A 25,401-nucleotide genomic window follows, 5' to 3' on the forward strand; every position below is an offset into this window, starting at 1 on the left:
AATCTAGTTACTGCCACTTGATGTCATCCTAGAACGAAAGGGGGCAGGGGTAGATTCTATAGTGGATGTCTAGTTAATTGTGCAATTCCTAGGCAGTAGACAGTCTAAGGAAATCAAATTATTTATCTATTCCAAAAATTATTGACTAGCTAGTAATTTTCCCGTCTCGAGAGAGAGACATGATACACTTGAAGAACATATTGCTAGAGATGGACCCTGAAGGAGCCAAAGAAGCATTTGTAGGTCAGGCGGAAGTTGGGGGTGGGGGGCGTGGTGCCGGCGGGTGGCACAGTTGTCAGGGAGGTCCCTTCCAAGTCCCCCAGAGAGGCTGCCACCATGTGGCTGTCCCATCTCTAGAGACAGGGTGAAGGAGCCATGGATGAGGAAGAAGATGAGATGGAGAACTTTGAGATCCCTGATTGGGACCTCCAGAATGCATTCCACCCCAAGCGGCAGCGTCATGGGCACACCAAGGAGGAGGCCACAGAGGGAGTATGGGCTGAGCAGGAGAGGCCCAGCTCTGCAGGCCATGGCTCCCTCCAGAGACCTTTGGACTCCCGGTGAATTTCATTGGAGCTGGCCTGAAGCAAGCAGAGCAGGAGGATTCCGAGGAGCAAGAGAGGCCCGTGAAGCAGCTGGACTGGCCTCAAGATTTGGGCCCACAGAAGTGACAAGCAGCTGGTGATTGTCCAGCCAGCCAGAAAGGCTGGGTGGGAGGAGCCAAACCTTTCACAGACCCGGGCAGCTGGGCAAGGCACACCAAAGGAATTGGACACACGCTTTTGCAGAAGATGGCTTCTGGTGCAGGGAAAGGCCTGGCCAGGAAGGCACAAGGTACCATTCACCCAATTGAAGCTAAGGGGAGAAAAGGCCAGGCTGCTGGGGGAGCCTCTGGCTCAGAAGGGACCGCTCAGTCAGTGCAAGATTTCCCTGGGCTTGACTCCCAAGAAGAGGAGGTTCAGAAGGAGCTCAGCCAGGGGTGGAAAGACCTGAGTGGGGGCAGGAAGAAACCAAAATGCTCCCCTCCAACAGGTGCCTGCCGGGGTTTTCGGCTGTTCCTGCTCTCACCTGTAGGCCTTGGGTAGTCTCAGTTCACTCCCAAGACCTGTGGGTGCCCCTGGCTCACTTCAGGGGATCCCTTCACACACTCCTTGATTAGAGCACACTACTTCTCTGAGCCAGAGATCTGAGCTCCCCTTGCCCACCTGCTGCCCTTTCCCCTGTTTCTACTCACACAGGACTAGGTCCTTGGTGGTCTTGGTCAGGTCCCCAGACCTGGGGCTGCCCCTTGTTCAGTCCTGGGCAGCCCCTCCCTCACTGGTGGATTCTGGCCAGTGCTGACTTCAACTCTGGCTCCCTTGGTGTGGTGGCTCGGGGAGGGTGGGTCAGCTTTTCATTCCCTTAGATTGGGGAAATGACACAGTCCCACCTACCTTCACTGCTGAGCCTTGGTGTGGGGTCTCTCCCTTCTTATGAGGATGGTGTCTTTTCTGGGGGTGGGGGAGGGGAGGTTTGAGGTCATCTGTGCCATTGGGTCTGAGGAGAGGAAGGGAGCCACCTTTACCAGGAAGTCCCCGATATTGTCAAAATGGATACCATTGTGCCCTAGAACATGAATAGGATGAGCACAGAAAAGTCTAGGAAAAGATGTGAACTGATATCATGTAAACTGATGACTGGAAGGACACTATACAGGAACAGAAATTTTGAATAGTGATCAACTCTGAAGGATTAAATCATCAGCAAAGTTTCCAAGGCATTCCCAAGGGACTCAGGATGGAAAAATACGATCAACACCCAAGCAATGAATTTTTGGAATCGGATGGTCGATCAGAGTATGCCATCTTCCACTTCATTTGCTGAGACCTGACTGGAAGGGTGATGTGCATCTTCTCTCACGGATTCAGCAATAGGGAAATCTCTTATGAAAGCATTGCTATAGCTCATATCTGACTCTTTATTGCCTGGGGGACGGCGAGGGAAAGAATCTGATTTCTAAATTGAAAATCAAAAATTGTTTCCACATGTAATTGAATAAACTGAAATGAAAACAGTCTTACATATTAAAAAACAAAAAGTGGCCATTTTTCTACACACACAGAACTAGAGTACCATGCTACTTGAACCTGTAGGGCTAGCAGCAGTCTAATGGTGGTCACATTCCCTGCAACTACAACGTCTTCTTTTACTCACAGAACAAACAACATCATAGCCACCTGGGCAAATTTCACCTAGATTCGGGTATTTAAGAAAAGAAATCCAAGTTAACTTCCCCCCCCCCCATTCATGGTAGTCTGAAGACTCTCCCACATTCAGTACATTTACTAAATTTCCTTTCAAGTGTTTTCTGATGGGTGAGAAGAGCAAACTTCTCTTAGAAAGCTTTCCCACATTCACTACCCTCATGGTTTTCCTCCTTTGGAATCCTGATGGAAATCCATGGCTGACCTGTCAGAAGGTTTTGCCACCTTCACTATACACATCAATGATTCTCTTCAGTATGAGTTCTGATGGAAGGACCACGAGGGATTTGAACGTTTTGTTCACATTCAGAGTGTTCATAGGGCTTGGCTCCACTTTCAGTACTGATGCTGAGTAAGAAATGAGCAGTACTTGAAGGATTTCCCACAGTCAGTACATTCACTAGGTTTCTCTCCAGTATGAATTTTCTGATGTTCAATAATGTGCTCTGTTTAAAAGCTCTCACATTGTGTCAGCCCAAGAAAAATCACCAGAGAAAACAGTTTCCACAGGGAAGAATAGAAACAAATTCCTATGTGGGAGCCCCAGTAAATGAACTTTCCAAAGTCTCCTGTTGACATCCCTTTTCATTAATGAGAAATGAGGGGTGTATGGAGCCAGTAAGAAATGAGTGTCTTCAATATAGTTTTGGTTATCAGTAGGTACATTAGATCACTCTTCCTGAAACACCAAATGGAGATGATTGGAATCATTAGATAACAGTTTCACTCTCCCTTCTCCTTTCCCCTTCCCAGTCTCTTCTCACAAAAGCTCTTAATGAGGAATCTTTTGTATAGGAAGAGGATATTGGATGAGTTTCTTTTGAATTGGGAGTTCACTTGTAAATCTTGGGGTCTCCTTGAAGCACAGTGTCCCCATCCTTTGAGTAAGCAATGAAACCACATTTGTGGGCATCTCATCTTGGCCCGATTGTTTGAGCGGTAAGGGCGGGGTATATCTTGTTATATGCAGACACCCCAAAATCCCCACTCCAGACAAGGGAAGTAATCAAGGGGAGCTATAATACAACAGGAAATGCTCAGTTCCACTATTTGATATGAAGTTTTCACAACATTTTCCTCCCTTACAAGATTCATGCCTCCCTCCCCCCTTCCCTTTCTCTTCCAGGTGTTGACAAGCAGTTCCACTGGGTCATTCAATGACCATTACTTGTCATGAAAGAACAGGGCAGCAGGCTTGGAGTCGGCTCCAACGGGAACCTTGGAGTGAACTGTCCAGTTTAGGGTACTCTCATGTATCTGGAATGTAAAACAGGTGCTTATCAGGAGACCACCTTGAAATGTGAAAAAGAAAAGGACAAAAAACATGGTGGGGAATATGGGCAACCTGAGGACAGGACTCAGATTGAGAGGCAGGAACCACAGGCCTCAGGGTATCCAGACTCTCAGATCAAGGTATCTCATTGCCTAGCACAGTGTCTGAAACAGAGTAGTCACTTCAATGTGGATTGAAATCCTATGTGTCCCTTGGTTGGCCAGAATGGGAGCTGAGCTCTAGAGGAAACCTCCTTTGTGAGGGTCCAAGGCTATCTGACCATGATACAACAGAAACGAACCTTACAAGAGTTGCTGTGGCCCCAAGTTTTCCCATGAGAAACTGAGGCTTGTCTTGGCATGCTTGCTGTGCTAGCACCAGGCCTACTAGAGACATACGAGGTCTCTAAAATTCTCCTCCAGGAAAATAGTCAGAAAAGACTCAAAGGCCAGAAGAGTGGAAAGAAAGGGCTTTACCCAGCACCACACGAGTCCTTAGGCTGAAAAAGACCAACTCTTTCCATCTAAAGCGAAGCCCATGCAGTCCTCCAAATTCTGTCACCCCCAAATATTGAATTTTTTTTTTTCAGAAAACCTGGACATCTTGGGCTGAGGCAGAAGAGTGAGGCCAGGTTCTTCCTGTGCTCTTCTAGCTGAATCAAGTTCCTGGGGGGTGGTCAATGGCAAACCTTGGCCCAACAGAGCCATCCTGTTTGCCACTTTTAAAGGGAACACTTTGGTCTCTCTGAGTTTACACTTGGGAAAGGGAATCCTTTCTTCCCTTTGCCTCTTCTGAGTTAACCTAACTGAGGTAGCCCTGCTTACATTGTGAAGAAGGGATCAACTCTCCTTTGTCTACTTTGGAAGGGAATCAGCAAGAGATTGAAGACCCTCCCTAGTCCTGGGTGACAAGCTACCAGGGTCATGGAGAAGTCCCAAGTCACTTAGAGCTGCACCCTACTAAGTCAGTGCCAAACTTGTGCATCCTCTGAGCAGAGTTCACACCTTCAGAAACCCAGGCAGCCAGGAAGGTGTGAACCCTCTTGATGTGTAGCCACCCCTCCAGAAGGGGAGAACTGGTTCCCACAAGCACTGCCCTCTGGGCAGGGCTAGACAGTTTGAAAACTGTGATTGGCCCCTGTGAAGAGGGGCGGGGACAAAAAAGCACCATAAGAACCCAAGGCTCCTGGGACTTGAGTCACTCTTGTGCAGATACTCTCCTGGCTAGAGAGAGACAGACAGAGGCAGGGACAGAGACAGAGACAGAGGCAGAGACAGAGGCAGAGACAGAGACAGAGACAGAGAGGATAAAGAACTTTTCTATCTCCTTCACTTTTTTTACTTTAAGGCTTCCTCTATTTTGTACAGAAATTTCTGGCTTGAGATAGAATATCGGCGACAACAGAATTTCCTCAAATTCTTGACTAACTGGGGCAAGTGCCCTCCTTCCCTCAGGGCACACTTCTGCTTGCAGCCCTGCCTTTGGGGCAGAGAAAGAGGGTGATGGCTGCTGGAGGGAGAGACCCTGGTGCTGGCCATGTGGAGGAAGAAGCCTCGCAGCTTGTCTTTCCCAGAGAGTTTGAAACAGCACAAACTCTCCTCAATTCAGAAGTCCACATGCTGCTAGAGCATCGAAAGCAACAGCATGAAAGTGGGCAGGATGCACGAGAACTTCCAGTGGTTTTCTGGAAAACTTTAGATTATGCTGCCCGTTTTAGTCGTTTTCAAAACAGGGAAACCATTGCTAGTGTTCGGGGCTTGTTACTCCAGAAGAAGCTCCACAAGTTTGAGTTGGCTGCTTTAGCAAACCTTTGTCCTGAGACAGCAGAGGAGGCCAAGGCTCTGATTCCAAGCCTAGCCGGTCGATTGGAAGATGAAGACTTGCAAGAGGTCCTTGATGATATTCAGACCAAGAGGAGCTTCCAGTATTAAGAGCAGGAACCCAGCCCTTCAGTGAACACCAAAGAGGAAATTTCCCAGAAGTCTTCTGCAACTAAGAAGAACTCCAACTCTCTCCAGAGACTATTCAGAAATGTCAGTCACAAAAGCTGGTCGAGCCTCCTAGGGACAAGGCCATGCAGAGTCCCCTTGCATCCACATGTCATGCAAACTCCTGACCAGTTAGGATTCTTTTTGACCTTTGGAATGTTTGACCTGTGCCAAAGGCCAGGAGTGCCACTTGAATCTCCAAGGGACTTGGGGATGATTTCCTCTAATGAAGGGTTTCCAGGGGAGGTATTGGACCAGAGTCTAGGTGCTTGCTTTCACCTTTCCATCCCTCCTCTTCAATGGAATTGATGAAGGGGGAAGACTGAGTGGCAGAATTTAGCCAGGAAACACCTGTGGCATATTCGTGACTGCCTTATATCACTGAATTTGGCACTCCGTTTACATTCACATTTCTGGTTTGAATGTCAAGCCATTTTGAAATATCAACCCAGATTAGAATATGGACAAACAGCATGACTAAGACAGAGAGTGGGGTCTCCTAAACCTAAACCTAAAAAGGAAAAATTCAAAGGGAACCTATTCCTAAGTGTTTGAAATTCTGAAGGAGCAGAACAAAGGAACAGCTTGTCATTTTGAAGCACCATGGAGTTCATTTGTCCAAGAAATACAGAGGGAAGAAGATGGAGAAAATCCTAGCAGTTGGGGGGGGCATCACTGTACAATCATAAGGTCAAAAGAGGCCTGGTTGAGGAGGCTCAGTGTGGCCCCTGGTATATCCTGAAGGCTGCAAGGTTCTGGAGCAGGAGGGCATTTGTGGGATTTATTCTGACAGCTGCCTTGGGACAGGGTCCTCTCTGAGTTGAAACTAGTCCCGGATCCAGATTTTAAATACCATTCAGTGTAGAGCTGCTCTATACCATAGGGTGTTCTCTGGGAAGACCGGAGAATGAGATTTCATTCTGGTGGAGTCATCACCATGAACTCCATTTGGGGCACTTGTGTGGCCCCAAACTTAGCATCCGTTTCTGAAAGGTCATGCCAATATCTTTGGCACTTGCTTCTCCCATGCTACAAAATCTAGTTACTGCCACTTGATGTCATCCTAGAACGAAAGGGGGCAGGGGTAGATTCTATAGTGGATGTCTAGTTAATTGTGCAATTCCTAGGCAGTAGACAGTCTAAGGAAATCAAATTATTTTTCTATTCCAAAAATTATTGACTAGCTAGTAATTTTCCCGTCTCGAGAGAGAGACATGATACACTTGAAGAACATATTGCTAGAGATGGACCCTGAGGGAGCCAAAGAAGCATTTGTAGGTCAGGCGGAAGCTAGGGGTGGGGGGGCGTGGTGCCGGCGGGTGGCACAGTTGTCAGGGAGGTCCCTTCCAAGTCCCCCAGAGAGGCTGCCACCATGTGGCTGTCCCATCTCTAGAGACAGGGTGAAGGAGCCATGGATGAGGAAGAAGATGAGATGGAGAACTTTGAGATCCCTGATTGGGACCTCCAGAATGCATTCCAGCCCAAGGGGCAGCGTCATGGGCAGACCAAGGAGGAGGCCACAGAGGGAGTATGGGCTGAGCAGGAGAGGCCCAGCTCTGCAGGCCATGGCTCCCTCCAGAGACCTTTGGACTCCCGGTGAATTTCATTGGAGCTGGCCTGAAGCAAGCAGAGCAGGAGGATTCCGAGGAGCAAGAGAGGCCCGTGAAGCAGCTGGACTGGCCTCAAGATTTGGGCCCACAGAAGTGACAAGCAGCTGGTGATTGTCCAGCCAGCCAGAAAGGCTGGGTGGGAGGAGCCAAACCTTTCACAGACCCGGGCAGCTGGGCAAGGCACACCAAAGGAATTGGACACACGCTTTTGCAGAAGATGGCTTCTGTTGCAGGGAAAGGCCTGGCCAGGAAGGCACAAGGTACCATTCACCCAATTGAAGCTAAGGGGAGAAAAGGCCAGGCTGCTGGGGGAGCCTCTGGCTCAGAAGGGACCGCTCAGTCAGGGCAAGATTTCCCTGGGCTTGACTCCCAAGAAGAGGAGGTTCAGAAGGAGCTCAGCCAGGGGTGGAAAGCCCTGAGTGGGGGCAGGAAGAAACCAAAATGCTCCTCTCCAACAGGTGCCTGCCGGGGTTTTCGGCTGTTCCTGCTCTCACCTGTAGGCCTTTGGTAGTCTCAGTTCACTCCCAAGACCTGTGGGTGCCCCTGGCTCACTTCAGGGGATCCCTTCACACACTCCTTGATTAGAGCACACTACTTCTCTGAGCCAGAGATCTGAGCTCCCCTTGCCCACCTGCTGCCCTTTCCCCTGTTTCTACTCACACAGGACTAGGTCCTTGGTGGTCTTGGTCAGGTCCCCAGACCTGGGGCTGCCCCTTGTTCAGTCCTGGGCAGCCCCTCCCTCACTGGTGGATTCTGGCCAGTGCTGACTTCAACTCTGGCTCCCTTGGTGTGGTGGCTCGGGGAGGGTGGGTCAGCTTTTCATTCCCTTAGATTGGGGAAATGACAGAGTCCCACCTACCTTCACTGCTGAGCCTTGGTGTGGGGCCTCTCCCTTCTTATGAGGATGGTGTCTTTTCTGGGGCTGGGGGAGGCGAGGTTTGAGGTCATCTGTGCCATTGGGTCTGAGGAGAGGAAGGGAGCCACCTTTACCAGGAAGTCCCCGATATTGTCAAAATGGATACCATTGTGCCCTAGAACATGAATAGGATGAGCACAGAAAAGTCTAGGAAAAGATGTGAACTGATATCATGTAAACTGATGACTGGAAGGAGAATAGTGATCAACTCTGAAGGATTAAATCATCAGCAAAGTTTCCAAGGCATTCCCAAGGGACTCATGATGGAAAAATACGATCAACACCCAAGCAATGAATTTTTGGAATCGGATGGTAGATCAGAGTACGCCATCTTCCACTTCATTTGCTGAGACCTGACTGGAAGGGTGATGTGCATCTTCTCTCACGGATTCAGCAATAGGTAACCCTCTTATGAAAGCATTGCTATAGCTCATATCTGACTCTTTATTGCCTGGGGGACGGGGAGGGAAAGAATCTGATTTCTAAATGGAAAATCAAAAATTGTTTCCACATGTAATTGAATAAACTGAAATGAAAACAGTCTTCCATATTAAAAAACAAAAAGTGGCCATTTTTCTACACACACAGAACTAGAGTACCATGCTACTTGAACCTGTAGGGCTAGCAGCAGTCTAATGGTGGTCACATTCCCTGCAACTACAACGTCTTCTTTTACTCACAGAACAAACAACATCATAGCCACCTGGGCAAATTTCACCTAGATTCGGGTATTTAAGAAAAGAAATCCAAGTTAACTTCCCCCCCCCCCATTCATGGTAGTCTGAAGACTCTCCCACATTCAGTACATTTACTAAATTTCCTTTCAAGTGTTTTCTGATGGGTGAGAAGAGCAAACTTCTCTTAGAAAGCTCTCCCACATTCACTACCCTCATGGTTTTCCTCCTTTGGAATCCTGATGGAAATCCATGGCTGACCTGTCAGAAGGTTTTGCCACCTTCACTATACACATCAATGATTCTCTTCAGTATGAGTTCTGATGGAAGGACCACGAGGTATTTGAACGTTTTGTTCACATTCAGAGTGTTCATAGGGCTTGGCTCCACTTTCAGTACTGATGCTGAGTAAGAAATGAGCAGTACTTGAAGGATTTCCCACAGTCAGTACATTCACTAGGTTTCTCTCCAGTATGAATTTTCTGGTGTTCAATAATGTGCTCTGTTTAAAAGCTCTCACATTGTGTCAGCCCAAGAAAAATCACCAGAGAAAACAGTTTCCACAGGGAAGGATAGAAACAAATTCCTATGTGGGAGCCCCAGTAAATGAACTTTCCAAAGTCTCCTGTTGACATCCCTTTTCATTAATGAGAAATGAGGGGTGTATGGAGCCAGTAAGAAATGAGTGTCTTCAATATAGTTTTGGTTATCAGTAGGGACATTAGATCACTCTTCCTGAAACACCAAATGGAGATGATTGGAATCATTAGATAACAGTTTCACTCTCCCTTCTCCTTTCCCCTTCCCAGTCTCTTCTCACAAAAGCTCTTAATGAGGAATCTTTTGCATAGGAAGAGGATATTGGATGAGTTTCTTTTGAATTGAGAGTTCACTTGTAAATCTTGGGGTCTCCTTGAAGCACAGTGTCCCCATCCTTTGAGTAAGCAATGAAACCACATTTGTGGGCATCTCATCTTGGCCCAATTGTTTGAGCGGTAAGGGGGGGGTATATCTTGTTATATGCAGACACCCCAAAATCCCCACTCCAGACAAGGGAAGTAATCAAGGGGAGCTATAATACAACAGGAAATGCTCAGTTCCACTTTTTGATATGAAGTTTTCACAACATTTTCCTCCCGTACAAGATTCATGCCTCCCTCCCCCCTTCCCTTTCTCTTCCAGGTGTTGACAAGCAGTTCCACTGGGTCATTCAATGACCATTACTTGTCATGAAATAACAGGGCAGCAGGCTTGGAGTCGGCTCCAAGGGGAACCTTGGAGTGAACTGTCCAGTTTAGGGTACTCTCATGTATCTGGAATGTAAAACAGGTGCTTATCAGGAGACCACCTTGAAATGTGAAAAAGAAAAGGACAAAAAACATGGTGGGGAATATGGGCAACCTAAGGACAGGACTCAGATTGAGAGGCAGGAACCACAGGCCTCAGGGTATCCAGACTCTCAGATCAAGGTATCTCATTGCCTAGCACAGTGTCTGAAACAGAGTAGTCACTTCAATGTGGATTGAAATCCTATGTGTCCCTTGGTTGGCCAGAATGGGAGCTGAGCTCTAGAGGAAACCTCCTTTGTGAGGGTCCAAGGCTATCTGGCCATGACACAACAGAAACGAACCTTACAAGAGTTGCTGTGGCCCCAAGTTTTCCCATGAGAAACTGAGGCTTGTCTTGGCATGCTTGGCTGTGCTAGCACCAGGCCTACTAGAGACATACGAGGTCTCTAAAATTCTCCTCCAGGAAAATAGTCAGAAAAGACTCAAAGGCCAGAAGAGTGGAAGGAAAGGGCTTTACCCAGCACCACACGAGTCCTTAGGCTGAAAAAGAACAACTCTTTCCATCTAAAGCGAAGCCCATGCAGTCCTCCAAATTCTGTCACCCCCAAATATTGAATTTTTTTTTTTCAGAAAACCTGGACATCTTGGGCTGAGGCAGAAGAGTGAGGCCAGGTTCTTCCTGTGCTCTTCTAGCTGAATCAAGTTCCTGGGGGGTGGTCAATGGCAAACCTTGGCCCAACAGAGCCATCCTGTTTGCCACTTTTAAAGGGAACACTTTGGTCTCTCTGAGTTTACACTTGGGAAAGGGAATCCTTTCTTCCCTTTGCCTCTTCTGAGTTAACCTAACTGAGGTAGCCCTGCTTACATTGTGAAGAAGGGATCAACTCTCCTTTGTCTACTTTGGAAGGGAATCAGCAAGAGATTGAAGACCCTCCCTAGTCCTGGGTGACAAGCTACCAGGGTCATGGAGAAGTCCCAAGTCACTTAGAGCTGCACCCTACTAAGTCAGTGCCAAACTTGTGCATCCTCTGAGCAGAGTTCACACCTTCAGAAACCCAGGCAGCCAGGAAGGTGTGAACCCTCTTGATGTGTAGCCACCCCTCCAGAAGGGGAGAACTGGTTCCCACAAGCACTGCCCTCTGGGCAGGGCTAGACCGTTTGAAAACTGTGATTGGCCCCTGTGAAGAGGGGCGGGGACAAAAAAGCACCATAAGAACCCAAGGCTCCTGGGACTTGAGTCACTCTTGTGCAGATACTCTCCTGGCTAGAGAGAGACAGGCAGAGGCAGAGGCAGAGGCAGAGACAGAGACAGAGACAGAGACAGAGAGGATAAAGAACTTTTCTATCTCCTTCACTTTTTTTACTTTAAGGCTTCCTCTATTTTGTACAGAAATTTCTGGCTTGAGATAGAATATCGGCGACAACAGAATTTCCTCAAATTCTTGACTAACTGGGGCAAGTGCCCTCCTTCCCTCAGGGCACACTTCTGCTTGCAGCCCTGCCTTTGGGGCAGAGAAAGAGGGTGATGGCTGCTGGAGGGAGAGACCCTGGTGCTGGCCATGTGGAGGAAGAAGCCTCGCAGCTTGTCTTTCCCAGAGAGTTTGAAACAGCACAAACTCTCCTCAATTCAGAAGTCCACATGCTGCTAGAGCATCGAAAGCAACAGCATGAAAGTGGGCAGGATGCACGAGAACTTCCAGTGGTTTTCTGGAAAACTTTAGATTATGCTGCCCGTTTTAGTCGTTTTCAAAACAGGGAAACCATTGCTGGTGTTCGGGGTTTGTTACTCCAGAAGAAGCTCCACAAGTTTGAGTTGGCTGCTTTAGCAAACCTTTGTCCTGAGACAGCAGAGGAGGCCAAGGCTCTGATTCCAACCCTAGCCGGTCGATTGGAAGATGAAGACTTGCAAGAGGTCCTTGATGATATTCAGACCAAGAGGAGCTTCCAGTATTAAGAGCAGGAACCCAGCCCTTCAGTGAACACCAAAGAGGAAATTTCCCAGAAGTCTTCTGCAACTAAGAAGAACTCCAACTCTCTCCAGAGACTATTCAGAAATGTCAGTCACAAAAGCTGGTCGAGCCTCCTAGGGACAAGGCCATGCAGAGTCCCCTTGCATCCACATGTCATGCAAACTCCTGACCAGTTAGGATTCTTTTTGACCTTTGGAATGTTTGACCTGTGCCAAAGGCCAGGAGTGCCACTTGAATCTCCAAGGGACTTGGGGATGATTTCCTCTAATGAAGGGTTTGCAGGGGAGGTGTTGGACCAGAGTCTAGGTGCTTGCTTTCACCTTTCCATCCCTCCTCTTCAATGGATTTGATGAAGGGGGAAGACTGAGTGGCAGAATTTAGCCAGGAAACACCTGTGGCATATTCGTGACTGCCTTATATCACTGAATTTGGCACTCCGTTTACATTCACATTTCTGGTTTGAATTTCAAGCCATTTTGAAATATCAACCCAGATTAGAATATGGACAAACAGCATGACTAAGACAGAGAGTGGTGTCTCCTAAACCTAAACCTAAAAAGGAAAAATCAAAGGGAACCTATTCCTAAGTGTTTGAAATTCTGAAGGAGCAGAACAACCGAACAGCTTGTCATTTTGAAGCACCATGGAATTCATTTGTCCAAGATATACAGAGGGAAGAAGATGGAGAAAATCCTAGCAGTCGGGCGGCATCACTGTACAATCATAAGGTCAAAAGAGGCCTGGTTGAGGAGGCTCAGTGTGGCCCCTGGTATATCCTGAAGGCTGCAAGGTTCTGGAGCAGGAGGGCATTTGTGGGATTTATTCTGACAGCTGCCTTGGGACAGGGTCCTCTCTGAGTTGAAACTAGTCCCGGATCCAGATTTTAAATACCATTCAGTGTAGAGCTGCTCTATACCATAGAGTGTTCTCTGGGAAGACCGGAGAATGAGATTTCATTCTGGTGGAGTCATCACCATGAACTCCATTTGGGGCACTTGTGTGGCCCCAAACTTAGCATCCGTTTCTGAAAGGTCATGCCAATATCTTTGGCACTTGCTTCTCCCATGCTATAAAATCTAGTTACTGCCACTTGATGTCATCCTACAACGAAAGGGGGCAGGGGTAGATTCTATAGTGGATGTCTAGTTAATTGTGCAATTCCTAGGCAGTAGACAGACTAAGGAAATCAAATTATTTTTCTATTCCAAAAATTATTGACTAGCTAGTAATTTTCCCGTCTCGAGAGAGAGACATGATACACTTGAAGAACATATTGCTAGAGATGGACCCTGAAGGAGCCAAAGAAGCATTTGTAGGTCAGGCGGAAGCTGGGGGTGGGGGGGCGTGGTGCCGGCGGGTGGCACAGTTGTCAGGGAGGGCCCTTCCAAGTCCCCCAGAGAGGCTGCCACCATGTGGCTGTCCCATCTCTAGAGACAGGGTGAAGGAGCCATGGATGAGGAAGAAGATGAGATGGAGAACTTTGAGATCCCTGATTGGGACCTCCAGAATGCATTCCAGCCCAAGGGGCAGCGTCATGGGCAGACCAAGGAGGAGGCCACAGAGGGAGTATGGGCTGAGCAGGAGAGGCCCAGCTCTGCAGGCCATGGCTCCCTCCAGAGACCTTTGGACTCCCGGTGAATTTCATTGGAGCTGGCCTGAAGCAAGCAGAGCAGGAGGATTCCGAGGAGCAAGAGAGGCCCGTGAAGCAGCTGGACTGGCCTCAAGATTTGGGCCCACAGAAGTGACAAGCAGCTGGTGATTGTCCAGCCAGCCAGAAAGGCTCGGTGGGAGGAGCCAGACCTTTCACAGAATCGGGCAGCTGGGCAAGGCACACCAAAGGAATTGGACACACGCTTTTGCAGAAGATGGCTTCTGGTGCAGGGAAAGGCCTGGCCAGGAAGGCACAAGGTAGCATTCACCCAATTGAAGCTAAGGGGAGAAAAGGCCAGGCTGCTGGGGGAGCCTCTGGCTCAGAAGGGACCGCTCAGTCAGGGCAAGATTTCCCTGGGCTTGACTCCGAAGAAGAGGAGGTTCAGAAGTAGCTCAGCCAGGGTTGGAAAGACCTGAGTGGGGGCAGGAAGAAACCAAAATGCTCCTCTCCAACAGGTGCCTGCCGGGGTTTTCGGCTGTTCCTGCTCTCACCTGTAGGCCTTTGGTAGTCTCAGTTCACTCCCAAAACCTCTGGGTGCCCCTGGCTCACTTCAGGGGATCCCTTCACACACTCCTTGATTAGAGCACACTACTTCTCTGAGCCAGAGATCTGAGCTCCCCTTGCCCACCTGCTGCCCTTTCCCCTGTTTCTACTCACACAGGACTAGGTCCTTGGTGGTCTTGGTCAGGTCCCCAGACCTTGGGCTGCCCCTTGTTCAGTCCTGGGCAGCCCCTCCCTCACTGGTGGATTCTGGCCAGTGCTGACTTCAACTCTGGCTCCCTTGGTGTGGTGGCTCGGGGAGGGTGGGTCAGCTTTTCATTCCCTTAGATTGGGGAAATGACACAGTCCCACCTACCTTCACTGCTGAGCCTTGGTGTGGGGCCTCTCCCTTCTTATGAGGATGGTGTCTTTTCTGGGGGTGGGGGAGGGGAGGTTTGAGGTCATCTGTGCCATTGGGTCTGAGGAGAGGAAGGGAGCCACCTTTACCAGGAAGTCCCCGATAATGTCAAAATGGATACCATTGTGCCCTAGAACATGAATAGGATGAGCACAGAAAAGTCTAGGAAAAGATGTGAACTGATATCATGTAAACTGATGACTGGAAGGACACTATACAGGAACAGAAATTTTGAATAGTGATCAACTCTGAAGGATTAAATCATCAGCAAAGTTTCCAAGGCATTCCCAAGGGACTCAGGATGGAAAAATACGATCAACACCCAAGCAATGAATTTTTGGAATCGGATGGTAGATCAGAGTATGCCAGCTTCCACTTCATTTGCTGAGACCTGACTGGAAGGGTGATGTGCATCTTCCCTCACGGATTCAGCAATAGGGAAACCTCTTATGAAAGCATTGCTATAGCTCATATCTGACTCTTTATTGCCTGGGGGACGGGGAGGGAAAGAATCTGATTTCTAAATGGAAAATCAAAAATTGTTTCCACATGTAATTGAATAAACTGAAATGAAAACAGTCTTCCATATTAAAAAACAAAAAGTGGCCATTTTTCTACACACACAGAACTAGAGTACCATGCTACTTGAACCTGTAGGGCTAGCAGCAGTCTAATGGTGGTCACATTCCCTGCAACTACAATGTCTTCTTTTACTCACAGAACAAACAACATCATAGCCACCTGGGCAAATTTCACCTACATTCAGGTATTTAAGAAAAGAAATCCAAGTTAACTTCCCCCCCCCCCATTCATGGTAGTCTGAAGACTCTCCCACATTCAGTACATTTACTAAATTTCCTTTCAAGTGTTTTCTGATGGGTGAGAAGAGCAAACTTCTCTTAGAAAGCTCTCCCACATTCACTACCCTCATGGTTTTCCTCCTTTGGAATCCTGATGGAAATCCATGGCTGACCTGTCAGAAGGTTTTGCCACCTTCACTATACACATCAATGATTCTCTTCAGTATGAGTTCTGATGGAAGGACCACGAGGTATTTGAACGTTTTGTTCACATTCAGAGTGTTCATAGGGCTTGGCTCCACTTTCAGTACTGATGCTGAGTAAGAAATGAGCAGTACTTGAAGGATTTCCCACAGTCAGTACATTCACTAGGTTTCTCTCCAGTATGAATTTTCTGGTGTTCAATAATGTGCTCTGTTTAAAAGCTCTCACATTGTGTCAGCCCAAGGAAATCACCAGAGAAAACAGTTTCCACAGGGAAGAATAGAAACAAATTCCTATGTGGGAGCCCCAGTAAATGAACTTTCCAAAGTCTCCTGTTGACATCCCTTTTCATTAATGAGAAATGAGGGGTGTATGGAGCCAGTAAGAAATGAGTGTCTTCAATATAGTTTTGGTTATCAGTAGGGACATTAGATCACTCTTCCTGAAACACCAAATGGAGATGATTGGAATCATTAGATAACAGTTTCACTCTCCCTTCTCCTTTCCCCTTCCCAGTCTCTTCTCACAAAAGCTCTTAATGAGGAATCTTTTGCATAGGAAGAGGATATTGGATGAGTTTCTTTTGAATTGGGAGTTCACTTGTAAATCTTGGGGTCTCCTTGAAGCACAGTGTCCCCATCCTTTGAGTAAGCAATGAAACCACATTTGTGGGCATCTCATCTTGGCCCAATTGTTTGAGCAGTAAGGGGGGGTATATCTTGTTATATGCAGACACCCCAAAATCCCCACTCCAGACAAGGGAAGTAATCAAGGGGAGCTATAATACAACAGGAAATGCTCAGTTCCACTTTTTGATATGAAGTTTTCACAACATTTTCCTCCCTTACAAGATTCATGCCTCCCTCCCCCCTTCCCTTTCTCTTCCAGGTGTTGACAAGCAGTTCCACTGGGTCATTCAATGACCATTACTTGTCATGAAATAACAGGGCAGCAGGCTTGGAGTCGGCTCCAACGGGAACCTTGGAGTGAACTGTCCAGTTTAGGGTACTCTCATGTATCTGGAATGTAAAACAGGTGCTTATCAGGAGACCACCTTGAAATGTGAAAAAGAAAAGGACAAAAAACATGGTAGGGAATATGGGCAACCTGAGGACAGGACTCAGATTGAGAGGCAGGAACCACAGGCCTCAGGGTATCCAGACTCTCAGATCAAGGTATCTCATTGACTAGCACAGTGTCTGAAACAGAGTAGTCACTTCAATGTGGATTGAAATCCTATGTGTCCCTTGGTTGGCCAGAATGGGAGCTGAGCTCTAGAGGAAACCTCCTTTGTGAGGGTCCAAGGCTATCTGGCCATGATACAACAGAAACGAACCTTACAAGAGTTGCTGTGGCCCCAAGTTTTCCCGTGAGAAACTGAGGCTTGTCTTGGCATGCTTGCTGTGCTAGCACCAGGCCTACTAGAGACATACGAGGTCTCTAAAATTCTCCTCCAGGAAAATAGTCAGAAAAGACTCAAAGGCCAGAAGAGTGGAAGGAAAGGGCTTTACCCAGCACCACACGAGTCCTTAGGCTGAAAAACACCAACTCTTTCCATCTAAAGCGAAGCCCATGCAGTCCTCCAAATTCTGTCACCCCCAAATATTGAATTTTTTTTTTTTCAGAAAACCTGGACATCTTGGGCTGAGGCAGAAGAGTGAGGCCATGTTCTTCCTGTGCTCTTCCAGCTGAATCAAGTTCCTGGGGGGTGGTCAATGGCAAACCTTGGCCCAACAGAGCCATCCTGTTTGCCACTTTTAAAGGGAACACTTTGGTCTCTCTGAGTTTACACTTGGGAAAGGGAATCCTTTCTTCCCTTTGCCTCTTCTGAGTTAACCTAACTGAGGTAGCCCTGCTTACATTGTGAAGAAGGGATCAACTCTCCTTTGTCTACTTTGGAAGGGAATCAGCAAGAGATTGAAGACCCTCCCTAGTCCTGGGTGACAAGCTACCAGGGTCATGGAGAAGTCCCAAGTCACTTAGAGCTGCACCCTACTAAGTCAGTGCCAAACTTGTGCATCCTCTGAGCAGAGTTCACACCTTCAGAAACCCAGGCAGCCAGGAAGGTGTGAACCCTCTTGATGTGTAGCCACCCCTCCAGAAGGGGAGAACTGGTTCCCACAAGCACTGCCCTCTGGGCAGGGCTAGACAGTTTGAAAACTGTGATTGGCCCCTGTGAAGAGGGGCGGGGACAAAAAAGCACCATAAGAACCCAAGGCTCCTGGGACTTGAGTCACTCTTGTGCAGATACTCTCCTGGCTAGAGAGAGACAGACAGAGGCAGAGACAGAGACAGAGACAGAGGCAGAGACAGAGAGGATAAAGAACTTTTCTATCTCCTTCACTTTTTTTACTTTAAGGCTTCCTCTATTTTGTACAGAAATTTCTGGCTTGAGATAGAATATCGGCGACAACAGAATTTCCTCAAATTCTTGACTAACTGGGGCAAGTGCCCTCCTTCCCTCAGGGCACACTTCTGCTTGCAGCCCTGCCTTTGGGGCAGAGAAAGAGGGTGATGGCTGCTGGAGGGAGAGACCCTGGTGCTGGCCATGTGGAGGAAGAAGCCTCGCAGCTTGTCTTTCCCAGAGAGTTTGAAACAGCACAAACTCTCCTCAATTCAGAAGTCCACATGCTGCTAGAGCATCGAAAGCAACAGCATGAAAGTGGGCAGGATGCACGAGAACTTCCAGTGGTTTTCTGGAAAACTTTAGATTATGCTGCCCGTTTTAGTCGTTTTCAAAACAGGGAAACCATTGCTAGTGTTCGGGGCTTGTTACTCCAGAAGAAGCTCCACAAGTTTGAGTTGGCTGCTTTAGCAAACCTTTGTCCTGAGACAGCAGAGGAGGCCAAGGCTCTGATTCCAAGCCTAGCTGGTCGATTGGAAGATGAAGACTTGCAAGAGGTCCTTGATGATATTCAGACCAAGAGGAGCTTCCAGTATTAAGAGCAGGAACCCAGCCCTTCAGTGAACACCAAAGAGGAAATTTCCCAGAAGTCTTCTGCAACTAAGAAGAACTCCAACTCTCTCCAGAGACTATTCAGAAATGTCAGTCACAAAAGCTGGTCGAGCCTCCTAGGGACAAGGCCATGCAGAGTCCCCTTGCATCCACATGTCATGCAAACTCCTGACCAGTTAGGATTCTTTTTGACCTTTGGAATGTTTGACCTGTGCCAAAGGCCAGGAGTGCCACTTGAATCTCCAAGGGACTTGGGGATGATTTCCTCTAATGAAGGGTTTCCAGGGGAGGTATTGGACCAGAGTCTAGGTGCTTGCTTTCACCTTTCCATCCCTCCTCTTCAATGGAATTGATGAAGGGGGAAGACTGAGTGGCAGAATTTAGCCAGGAAATACCTGTGGCATATTCGTGACTGCCTTATATCACTGAATTTGGCACTCCATTTACATTCACATTTCTGGTTTGAATGTCAAGCCATTTCGAAATATCAACCCAGATTAGAATATGGACAAACAGCATGACTAAGACAGAGAGTGGGGTCTCCTAAACCTAAACCTAAAAAGGAAAAATCAAAGGGAACCTATTCCTAAGTGTTTGAAATTCTGAAGGAGCAGAACAACCGAACAGCTTGTCATTTTGAAGCACCATGGAGTTCATTTGTCCAAGATATACAGAGGGAAGAAGATGGAGAAAATCCTAGCAGTCGGGCGGCATCACTGTACAATCATAAGGTCAAAAGAGGCCTGGTTGAGGAGGCTCAGTGTGGCCCCTGGTATATCCTGAAGGCTGCAAGGTTCTGGAGCAGGAGGGCATTTGTGGGATTTATTCTGACAGCTGCCTTGGGACAGGGTCCTCTCTGAGTTGAAACTAGTCCCGGATCCAGATTTTAAATACCATTCAGTGTAGAGCTGCTCTATACCATAGGGTGTTCTCTGGGAAGACCGGAGAATGAGATTTCATTCTGGTGGAGTCATCACCATGAACTCCATTTGGGGCACTTGTGTGGCCCCAAACTTAGCATCCGTTTCTGAAAGGTCATGCCAATATCTTTGGCACTTGCTTCTCCCATGCTACAAAATCTAGTTACTGCCACTTGATGTCATCCTAGAACGAAAGGGGGCAGGGGTAGATTCTATAGTGGATGTCTAGTTAATTGTGCAATTCCTAGGCAGTAGACAGTCTAAGGAAAACAAATTATTTTTCTATTCCAAAAATTATTGACTAGCTAGTAATTTTCCCGTCTCGAGAGAGAGACATGATACACTTGAAGAACATATTGCTAGAGATGGACCCTGAAGGAGCCAAAGAAGCATTTGTAGGTCAGGCGGAAGCTGGGGGTGGGGGGGCGTGGTGCCGGCGGGTGGCACAGTTGTCAGGGAGGTCCCTTCCAAGTCCCCCAGAGAGGCTGCCACCATGTGGCTGTCCCATCTCTAGAGACAGGGTGAAGGAGCCATGGATGAGGAAGAAGATGAGATGGAGAACTTTGAGATCCCTGATTGGGACCTCCAGAATGCATTCCAGCCCAAGGGGCAGCGTCATGGGCAGACCAAGGAGGAGGCCACAGAGGGAGTATGGGCTGAGCAGGAGAGGCCCAGCTCTGCAGGCCATGGCTCCCTCCAGAGACCTTTGGACTCCCGGTGAATTTCATTGGAGCTGGCCTGAAGCAAGCAGAGCAGGAGGATTCCGAGGAGCAAGAGAGGCCCGGGAAGCAGCTGGACTGGCCTCAAGATTTGGGCCCACAGAAGTGACAAGCAGCTGGTGATTGTCCAGCCAGCCAGAAAGGCTCGGTGGGAGGAGCCAGACCTTTCACAGAATCGGGCAGCTGGGCAAGGCACACCAAAGGAATTGGACACACGCTTTTGCAGAAGATGGCTTCTGGTGCAGGGAAAGGCCTGGCCAGGAAGGCACAAGGTAGCATTCACCCAATTGAAGCTAAGGGGAGAAAAGGCCAGGCTGCTGGGGGAGCCTCTGGCTCAGAAGGGACCGCTCAGTCAGGGCAAGATTTCCCTGGGCTTGACTCCGAAGAAGAGGAGGTTCAGAAGGAGCTCAGCCAGGGGGGGAAAGACCTGAGTGGGGGCAGGAAGAAACCAAAATGCTCCTCTCCAACAGGTGCCTGCCGGGGTTTTCGGCTGTTCCTGCTCTCACCTGTAGGCCTTGGGTAGTCTCAGTTCACTCCCAAGACCTGTGGGTGCCCCTGGCTCACTTCAGGGGATCCCTTCACACACTCCTTGATTAGAGCACACTACTTCTCTGAGCCAGAGATCTGAGCTCCCCTTGCCCACCTGCTGCCCTTTCCCCTGTTTCTACTCACACAGGACTAGGTCCTTGGTGGTCTTGGTCAGGTCCCCAGACCTGGAGCGGCCCCTTGTTCAGTCCTGGGCAGCCCCTCCCTCACTGGTGGATTCTGGCCAGTGCTGACTTCAACTCTGGCTCCCTTGGTGTGGTGGCTCGGGGAGGGTGGGTCAGCTTTTCATTCCCTTAGATTGGGGAAATGACAGAGTCCCACCTACCTTCACTGCTGAGCCTTGGTGTGGGGCCTCTCCCTTCTTATGAGGATGGTGTCTTTTCTGGGGGTGGGGGAGGGGAGGTTTGAGGTCATCTGTGCCATTGGGTCTGAGGAGAGGAAGGGAGCCACCTTTACCAGGAAGTCCCCGATATTGTCAAAATGGATACCATTGTGCCCTAGAACATGAATAGGATGAGCACAGAAAAGTCTAGGAAAAGATGTGAACTGATATCATGTAAACTGATGACTGGAAGGACACTATACAGGAACAGAAATTTTGAATAGTGATCAACTCTGAAGGATTAAATCATCAGCAAAGTTTCCAAGGCATTCCCAAGGGACTCAGGATGGAAAAATACGATCAACACCCAAGCAATGAATTTTTGGAATCGGATGGTAGATCAGAGTATGCCAGCTTCCACTTCATTTGCTGAGACCTGACTGGAAGGGTGATGTGCATCTTCCCTCACGGATTCAGCAATAGGGAAACCTCTTATGAAAGCATTGCTATAGCTCATATCTGACTCTTTATTGCCTGGGGGACGGGGAGGGAAAGAATCTGATTTCTAAATGGAAAATCAAAAATTGTTTCCACATGTAATTGAATAAACTGAAATGAAAACAGTCTTCCATATTAAAAAACAAAAAGTGGCCATTTTTCTACACACACAGAACTAGAGTACCATGCTACTTGAACCTGTAGGGCTAGCAGCAGTCTAATGGTGGTCACATTCCCTGCAACTACAATGTCTTCTTTTACTCACAGAACAAACAACATCATAGCCACCTGGGCAAATTTCACCTACATTCGGGTATTTAAGAAAAGAAATCCAAGTTAACTTCCCCCCCCCCATTCATGGTAGTCTGAAGACTCTCCCACATTCAGTACATTTACTAAATTTCCTTTCAAGTGTTTTCTGATGGGTGAGAAGAGCAAACTTCTCTTAGAAAGCTCTCCCACATTCACTACCCTCATGGTTTTCCTCCTTTGGAATCCTGATGGAAATCCATGGCTGACCTGTCAGAAGGTTTTGCCACCTTCACTATACACATCAATGATTCTCTTCAGTATGAGTTCTGATGGAAGGACCACGAGGTATTTGAACGTTTTGTTCACATTCAGAGTGTTCATAGGGCTTGGCTCCACTTTCAGTACTGATGCTGAGTAAGAAATGAGCAGTACTTGAAGGATTTCCCACAGTCAGTCCATTCACTAGGTTTCTCTCCAGTATGAATTTTCTGATGTTCAATAATGTGCTCTGTTTAAAAGCTCTCACATTGTGTCAGCCCAAGGAAATCACCAGAGAAAACAGTTTCCACAGGGAAGAATAGAAACAAATTCCTATGTGGGAGCCCCAGTAAATGAACTTTCCAAAGTCTCCTGTTGACATCCCTTTTCATTAATGAGAAATGAGGGGTGTATGGAGCCAGTAAGAAATGAGTGTCTTCAATATAGTTTTGGTTATCAGTAGGGACATTAGATCACTCTTCCTGAAACACCAAATGGAGATGATTGGAATCATTAGATAACAGTTTCACTCTCCCTTCTCCTTTCCCCTTCCCAGTCTCTTCTCACAAAAGCTCTTAATGAGGAATCTTTTGCATAGGAAGAGGATATTGGATGAGTTTCTTTTGAATTGGGAGTTCACTTGTAAATCTTGGGGTCTCCTTGAAGCACAGTGTCCCCATCCTTTGAGTAAGCAATGAAACCACATTTGTGGGCATCTCATCTTGGCCCAATTGTTTGAGCAGTAAGGGGGGGTATATCTTGTTATATGCAGACACCCCAAAATCCCCACTCCAGACAAGGGAAGTAATCAAGGGGAGCTATAATACAACAGGAAATGCTCAGTTCCACTTTTTGATATGAAGTTTTCACAACATTTTCCTCCCTTACAAGATTCATGCCTCCCTCCCCCCTTCCCTTTCTCTTCCAGGTGTTGACAAGCAGTTCCACTGGGTCATTCAATGACCATTACTTGTCATGAAATAACAGGGCAGCAGGCTTGGAGTCGGCTCCAACGGGAACCTTGGAGTGAACTGTCCAGTTTAGGGTACTCTCATGTATCTGGAATGTAAAACAGGTGCTTATCAGGAGACCACCTTGAAATGTGAAAAAGAAAAGGACAAAAAACATGGTGGGGAATATGGGCAACCTGAGGACAGGACTCAGATTGAGAGGCAGGAACCACAGGCCTCAGGGTATCCAGACTCTCAGATCAAGGTATCTCATTGACTAGCACAGTGTCTGAAACAGAGTAGTCACTTCAATGTGGATTGAAATCCTATGTGTCCCTTGGTTGGCCAGAATGGGAGCTGAGCTCTAGAGGAAACCTCCTTTGTGAGGGTCCAAGGCTATCTGGCCATGATACAACAGAAACGAACCTTACAAGAGTTGCTGTGGCCCCAAGTTTTCCCATGAGAAACTGAGGCTTGTCTTGGCATGCTTGCTGTGCTAGCACCAGGCCTACTAGAGACATACGAGGTCTCTAAAATTCTCCTCCAGGAAAATAGTCAGAAAAGACTCAAAGGCCAGAAGAGTGGAAGGAAAGGGCTTTACCCAGCACCACACGAGTCCTTAGGCTGAAAAAGACCAACTCTTTCCATCTAAAGCGAAGCCCATGCAGTCCTCCAAATTCTGTCACCCCCAAATATTGAATTTTTTTTTTTTTCAGAAAACCTGGACATCTTGGGCTGAGGCAGAAGAGTGAGGCCAGGTTCTTCCTGTGCTCTTCTAGCTGAATCAAGTTCCTGGGGGGTGGTCAATGGCAAACCTTGGCCCAACAGAGCCATCCTGTTTGCCACTTTTAAAGGGAACACTTTGGTCTCTCTGAGTTTACACTTGGGAAAGGGAATCCTTTCTTCCCTTTGCCTCTTCTGAGTTAACCTCACTGAGGTAGCCCTGCTTACATTGTGAAGAAGGGATCAACTCTCCTTTGTCTACTTTGGAAGGGAATCAGCAAGAGATTGAAGACCCTCCCTAGTCCTGGGTGACAAGCTACCAGGGTCATGGAGAAGTCCCAAGTCACTTAGAGCTGCACCCTACTAAGTCAGTGCCAAACTTGTGCATCCTCTGAGCAGAGTTCACACCTTCAGAAACCCAGGCAGCCAGGAAGGTGTGAACCCTCTTGATGTGTAGCCACCCCTCCAGAAGGGGAGAACTGGTTCCCACAAGCACTGCCCTCTGGGCAGGGCTAGACAGTTTGAAAACTGTGATTGGCCCCTGTGAAGAGGGGCGGGGACAAAAAAGCACCATAAGAACCCAAGGCTCCTGGGACTTGAGTCACTCTTGTGCAGATACTCTCCTGGCTAGAGAGAGACAGACAGAGGCAGAGACAGAGACAGAGACAGAGGCAGAGACAGAGAGGATAAAGAACTTTTCTATCTCCTTCACTTTTTTTACTTTAAGGCTTCCTCTATTTTGTACAGAAATTTCTGGCTTGAGATAGAATATCGGCGACAACAGAATTTCCTCAAATTCTTGACTAACTGGGGCAAGTGCCCTCCTTCCCTCAGGGCACACTTCTGCTTGCAGCCCTGCCTTTGGGGCAGAGAAAGAGGGTGATGGCTGCTGGAGGGAGAGACCCTGGTGCTGGCCATGTGGAGGAAGAAGCCTCGCAGCTTGTCTTTCCCAGAGAGTTTGAAACAGCACAAACTCTCCTCAATTCAGAAGTCCACATGCTGCTAGAGCATCGAAAGCAACAGCATGAAAGTGGGCAGGATGCACGAGAACTTCCAGTGGTTTTCTGGAAAACTTTAGATTATGCTGCCCGTTTTAGTCGTTTTCAAAACAGGGAAACCATTGCTAGTGTTCGGGGCTTGTTACTCCAGAAGAAGCTCCACAAGTTTGAGTTGGCTGCTTTAGCAAACCTTTGTCCTGAGACAGCAGAGGAGGCCAAGGCTCTGATTCCAAGCCTAGCCGGTCGATTGGAAGATGAAGACTTGCAAGAGGTCCTTGATGATATTCAGACCAAGAGGAGTTTCCAGTATTAAGAGCAGGAACCCAGCCCTTCAGTGAACACCAAAGAGGAAATTTCCCAGAAGTCTTCTGCAACTAAGAAGAACTCCAACTCTCTCCAGAGACTATTCAGAAATGTCAGTCACAAAAGCTGGTCGAGCCTCCTAGGGACAAGGCCATGCAGAGTCCCCTTGCATCCACATGTCATGCAAACTCCTGACCAGTTAGGATTCTTTTTGACCTTTGGAATGTTTGACCTGTGCCAAAGGCCAGGAGTGCCACTTGAATCTCCAAGGGACTTGGGGATGATTTCCTCTAATGAAGGGTTTCCAGGGGAGGTATTGGACCAGAGTCTAGGTGCTTGCTTTCACCTTTCCATCCCTCCTCTTCAATGGAATTGATGAAGGGGGAAGACTGAGTGGCAGAATTTAGCCAGGAAACACCTGTGGCATATTCGTGACTGCC

At 47.8% G+C, this 25,401-nt stretch overlaps 4 protein-coding genes across 4 annotated transcripts; all 4 read left to right on the forward strand.

Moving 5' to 3' along the window:
• Window positions 1-5,006: 5,006 nt before the first annotated feature.
• Window positions 5,007-5,612, forward strand: LOC100017550 (DNA-directed RNA polymerase II subunit RPB4-like). Its single transcript, XM_056820901.1, has one exon. It carries the CDS (start codon window positions 5,019-5,021, stop codon window positions 5,445-5,447), a length of 429 nt encoding a protein of 142 aa, XP_056676879.1. The 5' UTR covers window positions 5,007-5,018; the 3' UTR covers window positions 5,448-5,612.
• A 5,901-nt stretch (window positions 5,613-11,513) lies between these two features.
• On the forward strand, window positions 11,514-12,174 carry LOC130458008 (DNA-directed RNA polymerase II subunit RPB4-like). Its single transcript, XM_056820902.1, has one exon. It carries the CDS (start codon window positions 11,519-11,521, stop codon window positions 11,945-11,947), a length of 429 nt encoding a protein of 142 aa, XP_056676880.1. The 5' UTR covers window positions 11,514-11,518; the 3' UTR covers window positions 11,948-12,174.
• Window positions 12,175-18,018: 5,844 nt separating this feature from the next.
• Window positions 18,019-18,624, forward strand: LOC130458009 (DNA-directed RNA polymerase II subunit RPB4-like). Its single transcript, XM_056820903.1, has one exon. The coding sequence runs from the start codon at window positions 18,031-18,033 to the stop codon at window positions 18,457-18,459; it is 429 nt and encodes a 142-aa protein (XP_056676881.1). The 5' UTR covers window positions 18,019-18,030; the 3' UTR covers window positions 18,460-18,624.
• A 5,906-nt stretch (window positions 18,625-24,530) lies between these two features.
• Window positions 24,531-24,971, forward strand: LOC130458010 (DNA-directed RNA polymerase II subunit RPB4-like). The gene has a single exon (XM_056820904.1). It carries the CDS (start codon window positions 24,543-24,545, stop codon window positions 24,969-24,971), a length of 429 nt encoding a protein of 142 aa, XP_056676882.1. The 5' UTR covers window positions 24,531-24,542.
• Window positions 24,972-25,401: the final 430 nt, after the last annotated feature.

The sequence above is a fragment of the Monodelphis domestica genome, chromosome 3 (genome assembly GCF_027887165.1).
Source record: "Monodelphis domestica isolate mMonDom1 chromosome 3, mMonDom1.pri, whole genome shotgun sequence".
Taxonomy (NCBI): Eukaryota; Metazoa; Chordata; class Mammalia; order Didelphimorphia; family Didelphidae; genus Monodelphis; species Monodelphis domestica.

Coding starts and splice junctions, on each gene's coding strand:
- LOC100017550 (XM_056820901.1), top strand. CDS start 5,019: ATGGCTGCTGGAGGGAGAGACCCTGGTGCTGGCCATGTGGAGGAAGAA.
- LOC130458010 (XM_056820904.1), top strand. CDS start 24,543: ATGGCTGCTGGAGGGAGAGACCCTGGTGCTGGCCATGTGGAGGAAGAA.
- LOC130458009 (XM_056820903.1), top strand. CDS start 18,031: ATGGCTGCTGGAGGGAGAGACCCTGGTGCTGGCCATGTGGAGGAAGAA.
- LOC130458008 (XM_056820902.1), top strand. CDS start 11,519: ATGGCTGCTGGAGGGAGAGACCCTGGTGCTGGCCATGTGGAGGAAGAA.